General features: G+C 34.6%; 1 protein-coding gene across 1 annotated transcript in view; it reads right to left on the bottom strand.

Annotated features, from left to right (window-relative positions):
- LOC117122434 (cytosolic 5'-nucleotidase 3A-like) overlaps positions 1–3247 on the bottom strand; it is an 8014-nt gene extending 4767 nt beyond the window's left edge. Inside the window, exons 1-4 of the mRNA XM_033268005.1 lie at positions 3110–3247; positions 623–721; positions 207–311; positions 135–145 (exon numbers count right to left, since the gene is read on the bottom strand). Of these exons, the coding sequence (XP_033123896.1) occupies positions 135–145; positions 207–311; positions 623–721; positions 3110–3145 (251 nt within the window). The 5' untranslated portion in view covers positions 3146–3247. The remainder of the gene's footprint in view (positions 1–134; positions 146–206; positions 312–622; positions 722–3109) is intronic.
- Between the last annotated feature and the right edge of the window lie 4133 nt (positions 3248–7380).

Here is a 7380-nt window from a genome sequence, read left to right on the forward strand (position 1 = left end):
TGTGTATAAGAGACAGCTGTTGGAATAGGACCACTGAAGAAACGTTAGAATAGGTTTAGCCCACTGTATACACTGTCTCTTATACACATCTCACCCCTCCATCAGCACCCCTATTTCAAGACTCCTAGATACACCAATGCTCAACCTTAGGATTAGTTACGGGGCAACAACCGTTACTATAAAACACTTTGTAACAGAAACTATACGTTATTTAATAAAAATATATTAAAAATACATTCACCATGGGTTGTAGGAACTTCTTTTCCATTGAAATGATGCCGTGTTATTGTCCTATCAAAATCTGACACAACCTGAAAGAAAAGCATTAGGCCTATAACTAAATCAGACAAATATATATAAAGTATAAATATCAATTACACAATATTACCCCTTAGGTCCGTGAGACAATTTTCTTATTATTGTGAAACGCATTATAGAAATACAGGACATTAACATATTATATTTAATATTAATTAATGTATAAAGGCCATGGATATACTTTTACTAATTACGTCAATAGGCCTAATTATTGAACGTAGGCTTAAAGTTGATGGAAAAACTCGGACAAACCATATTTAAATGTAAAATAGAGAATTAAATAACCTATCTAAACGTACGGTACCTGGAATTTGATGTGACCACCATTTATGAAAGCGGTAACGATTTCTTCCACTTTATCAGGATCTTTGATGTGAATATTTTCTTTTTGAAATTCTGGAGTCTAATGAGAAAAGAAAACGGTTCACATGATCTAGCATAATGTAGTCTGGAAAATGGAATACTAAAAAAGAATGACGAAATTCAACTAGTGAGTAGTATTCAACCAGTGAGTATTATGAGTAGGCCACATCTTTTTGTTTCAACAGCAATGTCTGTACGTTGTTCAAAACTTTATTATATGCTTGACAAAAGACATGTTTGCATTTTATCAATAATAAGAGTTAGGCTTACATTCAGTTGCGCTACATCAATACATTTTATGGAAAAACTGCTATTCAAAGCTAGCAAACACTTATTATTAAGACTCATCCTTAGCAGTAGGCCTGTTGTGTGGGCAGAGGCTACATGTACAACATAACCATGTAAAAATAATCACAAATGTAAAAACAATCTGCCAGCAAATGTCAAAATAACCACAAATGTCATAACATGTCAACAATAAATGGAAAAATAATCACAAATCTACAAAAAATCGCCTACAAGTGTACAAATTTCCATTTTTACCTCAAATATTATAACATGTCAACCGCAAATGTAAAAAAAAAAATCATTGCTTGCATATACCAATGTATAAAAAAATTAAATTAAAAGAAATTAAATTATATGAAATGAAATGATATGAAATGACCGATTTAGTTGTTTACTAATTCGGGTCAACTTCTATCTTCGTAAGGCTGCACTCTTTCGAAACTTTCTTTTTCGACGCACTGCTTCTTCCATTTTTCATGCTTTTGTCTCATCCCGTCTTGAAGACTGCAATTATCTTTTTTACGCACTTCCTAAATCTCAACTTTACAGCACATACTCCCAAGGCTTCAAAGCTCTGCTGCACAAAATGTTAACATTCACAAAACGTCGATCTCATATCACCCCTGTTCTCCGAGACCTTTTCATTGGCTTCCCATTAATTCCCGCATTAAGTACACAATCTTGTTACTGTACTTATTTTTTAAGGCATTTCTGTTTAAGCAACCTATCTATATTCATCAGCTTACCCACATTTACGTTCCTGGACGCATTCTAAGCTCTCCGTTCCCCATACATCCATAAAAAACTATTGGGTACATCTTTTTCTTTGCTGCACACACACTTTGGAATTCACGCCTTGCACACATTATCAAATAGGCTCCCAGTCGTGTTACAGTATTGTGTTTACAAACAAGTCTCCACGTGGGATTCGGTTATCAGGGAATATGTGGTGTGTATTTTTTTTAATGACTTTTGTACGGTAACAGGTAGGCCTACTTAAGATGGCACATGACCCATCATGCACCTCCACCGGATTTACCATTTCAGCCATCTTTAACTGCCAGATGGTAACATAGTGTCCTTGCCCCAACAACGGGGAATAGACACAAAAGTGCTTCATTTAAAAAATTACTTAAAACTTACTTTTCCATCAATAACGTGCACAATGCATTTGTTAATGCACCACGGTCGTTTAATTGATTATTAGTATTATTATTCTTTTTATTATTATTAAATGATATGAAATAATATGAAATGATATGAAATGATGTGAAATGCCTTGTAATTACCTTCTCAAGGCAAAAAAATAATTTAATATGCCATAAATCTGTCACTATTTTGATTTTGTACTGTATTTTGTTAGTTCCATGACAAATTGCATTCAGCTTTTGTTTTCTTTTTGTCCAAATAATGGCAGCGAAAAACCATTGGCACATTTGACTATGTATGGGATGATAAAATGGAACTTTACACACTTCAAAAGACTGTCACAGAAATAATATGCAATGTCTTATGCGCTTACAAAAATGAAAATTAGCATAATGTATTAATGTTGATAACAAAATTATTTTATCTGGTACCAATCTAAGCTCTTTTTTCCTTAGATGTTAGATGTGCTTGCAAAGCAAGCCACATTTTCACACTGAAGGGTGTGTACGACATTAGTAATTTTATGTCAATTCCAAGAATTTTCAATCATCCCCCACCTCCCCCCCCAATCAAAAATACTTTTCTACCCCACTGTTGGAATAGGACCACTGAAGAAACGTTAGAATAGGTTTAGCCCACTGTATACATTAACGGTGTAACAAGGCATAATCATACGGATCACGCAGCCGATGAATAGGCCCTATCTGTGACTACCTGAAACAAGGAGTTAAAAAATAATAATTATTATTATTTAATAATTTGTATATCTCCTTCCCTAAAAGAAGGTTCTTTCAGTGTATCAACATCTATGAAACTGAATACCACGTACGATCATACGAATATAGGCCATAGGGCCGGGCTAAATTTTGGTTGGGCCTGTCAGACGTAGGTGCACATTTAATTGGAAAATGGCTCATCCTTTGTAATCCGTCCATTCTTGTATAGTGTAATACTTAAATTATTACTTTAAATTATTTCAGATAATACTTGCCTGAGAAATGACAGTTGGCTTGGTGATTATATCCATTGTGCTGCTACTATGTATGTATGTATGTATGTGTATGTATACCGTATATATAATATCAGTAGAAGATAGTGCGTATACCCATAACTTAAAACGTTGCCTCTATTTATCCTGCGTCATATGTTAGAAATACATCTGTACTTTCCCAAAAATATTAGTTACGCTCAGTGATGTGACAAAGATTATAACACCTGAGTAGGCCTACATAATAATAAATTCAAAACATGCTTTGGTAAAGATAACAATGTCACAGGTTTGAATGGTCTATGATAACACTATAATGAAACAAACTCACCACGGAATAGACTTGCTAAAATTATTTACAAAACAGTACTGTACTTGCATTGCCTGTAATACTGATTTATGTAGCTGTGTTAAAAATAAAATTTCCAAGAATAGTTAAAGCACAGAAATTGTCTAGATTCTAATTATAATATATAGTATTTACTTATATAAGTACGAGATACAAAGTACTTTCAAAACGATTTTGGACACAATCATCATCATCTTCCAGTACTGTGCAATACTTGCATTAATATAGCAGGCCCGTATGCAGGAAGGGGGGGGGTGATCCAGAGGGTGCAGACACACCCCACCCAACGACCCCACTACACAAAAAAACCAAAAGCTCCACTTTTATAAACCTGTTATTTCACAATTGTGCCTAATTATTGCGAAATGCTGTGTATGCATTCCATTGTATATTTGTCGCTCTTCTATTTTTTAATAACTGCGGTATGACATTTGTTGGAAATTGATCAGCTCCAGTGATTACAGATTGATCCATATGAACAATGTTATCTATAGGCCTACAGATGTAAAGGACATAAAATGTTACTACTGTACTTCAGGTCCCTAAAAATACCCAAATTAATGAAAATTTAAATAGAATATTCACGAATTATGGGTCTGAGAAATCAATTATATACAGTAAGACCCAGAAAATGCTACTTATCAGAGGTTCCGGGAGATTTTCCGCCAGACCCCCTCCAGGCTCCTTCCCATGGACCACCAAATTTAATGTCCACTCTTTAAAACCTATTATTTCACTAAAGTCGCTACCGTACTAATTATCACGAAATGCATTCCATTTGATTTGCCAGCTCTTCCAACCATTGATTTTTAAAAACTGTGTTACCAAATTTGTTGGAAATTATTAGCTACAGTGATTGCAGAATTATCCATTGTGAACAATTTTATTTGTAGGGGCCTACAGATGTAAAGGACATAAATACGTCATTTCTTCAGGTCCCTGCAACACCCAAAATGAAAATTTAAATAGAACATTCACAAATTATGGGATTTTAGAAACCCTATTATATAAGGCTCTCAAAATGCAATTGTCGAAGCGTCTGGGTATTTCTTCCCCAATCCCCAACTCGACCTTCAAATTTCAAAAGTCCATTTTTTTTTTATAGCCTCTTAATTCAGTAAAAACGTTCCTAAATGCATAGTATGCATACCGGTATTGTATTTTATTTGCCAGCTCTTCTAGCCGTTGATTTTTAATAGCTGCGGTACAAAATTTGTTGGACATTATCCCCTTCAGTGACATCATCACCTCCAGTGAATGCAGGTGGTTCAACTGTTAAATGTTATCTGTAGACCTACAGAAGTAAAGAACATAAAAATTACAACTTTAGGTCCCTAACAACACCGAAATAAATAAAAAATTTAAAAAATGAAATTCATTTACTGTATTCAAAATGCGAATTTGTCTGAGCTTCCAGATAACTAGGGGATTTCTATAATTTGGCCGAACACCTGTGTCACACTCAAAATGATGTGACTGAGTTAATTAGTCTTCTACTTACAAATCATTCACTTACCAGGCCCGTATCCGGGGTGGGGGGGGGGGGTTATGGTTCGGGCGAATCCCCCTTTTCTAGCGAACCCCCTCGAATTTTTGAATGAGTCCCACTCGGGCTGAATGTCTGTTTTTAACTTACCCAGCATTAAATCAAAATTTAGCACCTAATTCATTATTTGGTCACCCGTTTTTAAATTGTAGCCTGCGATACAAGCCTACATTCATAGAATATCTCAGCTTCAGAAGTTCGGAGATTTAAATTGAACGCAAGTCCGGCAAACCATGACTTTACGATAGCACACATAAGGATGGCAAACATCGATAAAAACTTTCACTGGCCTTTGGCTGAATGTTTGTATGAAATGTACCAACCGGTAACGAAACCGTTCTCCGTCTACCTAGAGTAAATGGCGCCACCAACGAAGATAAAGTTTTGCGACTTAATCCACCAAATGCAGCTAAAGTTTTGCGACTTAATTATTGTGGATTGTGTGGTTATCAAATTCCATAGTCATACTGTCCATAGCGCACACTAAACTATTTGCTGATGGAGCATTTTTTGGAAATTGACTCTACTTTTTGTCCATCCCAAACAACATATTATTAATAAATCAACATGGTCCATCTCAGTCATCATGCGAGTCACAAAATTAGGAAGTTTGTTGTAAACAGCAGACACACACAACAGAACAGAACGGAGTGCGTCAAAATCTAAAAAATACGTACTGGCATTTTGTAATACACATTCCCTTGTTGTACAGTATGACATATTTCATTAATATAACATACACCGAGGATCGCCAACGGATTGGGTGGGTATTCAAACTTTTACGATATGGTGAACTATTTCGATTAAAATGTTAAAGTGATTATATAAGAATTAGATGAGTCACTGTCAATAAAACAATTCGAGGAAGAGGAGTATTCAAAATATCGGTACTGTTAATATGGGACTAATCAGATGACTGCCGCCGTTCTCCATCGACAATTGATTTTATCTACAGTATATACACTAGAGAATATTTACACTCACAATTAAAAAAAAAAGTTACCAACAACGACATCTAAATAGCTGTGGGAAAAACAAATTATCAGCCTGCTGCTCTCTGCCTGAATAGTGATCATAACCGAACAATAATGATGCAGCAACACGCTTGGTCAACTTGTCAAAATTTAGAGCCTTCTGTTGTTTGCCCATAAAACAAATTTTGGAGTGTTATACAGTACAATTTCAAAACAATGTCATCGTAAAGAAACAGCTATAGTATTGAAAACAAACAACTTGAAACAAAATCGGTGTTACGAATTTAAATAAAAATTTACAATAGATTTTAATGGTCAACTTCTTGTCAAATTTTACGACCAATTTTTGCATACATTTGTGAGTGACGGTGTGTAATAGACATGCAAAACAAACATTAGCGGTTAGCTGTATAATATCTTTGAATATCATTTTAGACTGGTTCATTCATATGCTTAGTCATCTTGTAATCATTTAGAATTCAACAGTTTTTAATAATAGGGTCCGTATCTCTACACTTCTAGACGTAGTATCAAATTATAGTTGCCATAGACCCGGTTTCATACACACTCGCTTAAATAAATTTCAAAGGAAACTGTTTTCCCAATTTTTCTTATTGTTAAATACTCCTATGCAATACAGTAGTCCCCTGGTATAAAATTGACAGATCAGTTAGACACTCTGAAAGATCGATTAAACCCTTTTATATAATAAGGCCATGGGCCTAATGTGTGTGAAGTACTGACTTTGTTAATATCGAATGGGTGAAATTGCGCACAAACTTCAAATTGGCCTAACATACAATGCCAGAGGAAAGGATATCACGTTTTAGTCACGAGGATTTTCCACGGACGCACAGAGTAGGCCTTCGAATAGTATGGCCCAAAGCGAACGAGTTTCTGATCTCGAAATCCAGACATTTCGTTAAGGCTTATAAAGTACAAAATACTGTACAGTATATAATTCATTGAAAAAGTTTTAACATGAAGGACTTTTAAATGAAGTTTATGTATACATACTAATATTTTGCGAATCTTTGGTTTTTAAAAGCAATCTTGGGATTTTTTAGACCCAATCTTGAATTTTGATTTTTCCTAGTGGTCACGCTGCATTTAGAGACAGAATTATACCCCGACATCAAACTAGTGTAGGCCTAGGCTTAAGTACAGTAGGACGTCCATTGATTGGAATGAAAATAGACGCGCTGAATTTCGTTTGTTTTATGAAAGATAGTATTTATCGAACATTTATCTATATAAAAACAAGATTAATATTGTAGAAATTGTATTTCTAAAGATTCATATATAATTCATATTTATAAATGTGTTGAGTATATTGATATTGATTGTGCGATGAGGTTTTTTTTTTGTCTTTCCGTGTGATTAAAACATGCCAATTATCAGAAAA

The sequence above is a fragment of the Anneissia japonica genome, unplaced genomic scaffold (genome assembly GCF_011630105.1).
Source record: "Anneissia japonica isolate Jap-2015-1 unplaced genomic scaffold, ASM1163010v1 scaffold275_len1219475_cov178, whole genome shotgun sequence".
Taxonomy (NCBI): domain Eukaryota; kingdom Metazoa; phylum Echinodermata; class Crinoidea; order Comatulida; family Comatulidae; genus Anneissia; species Anneissia japonica.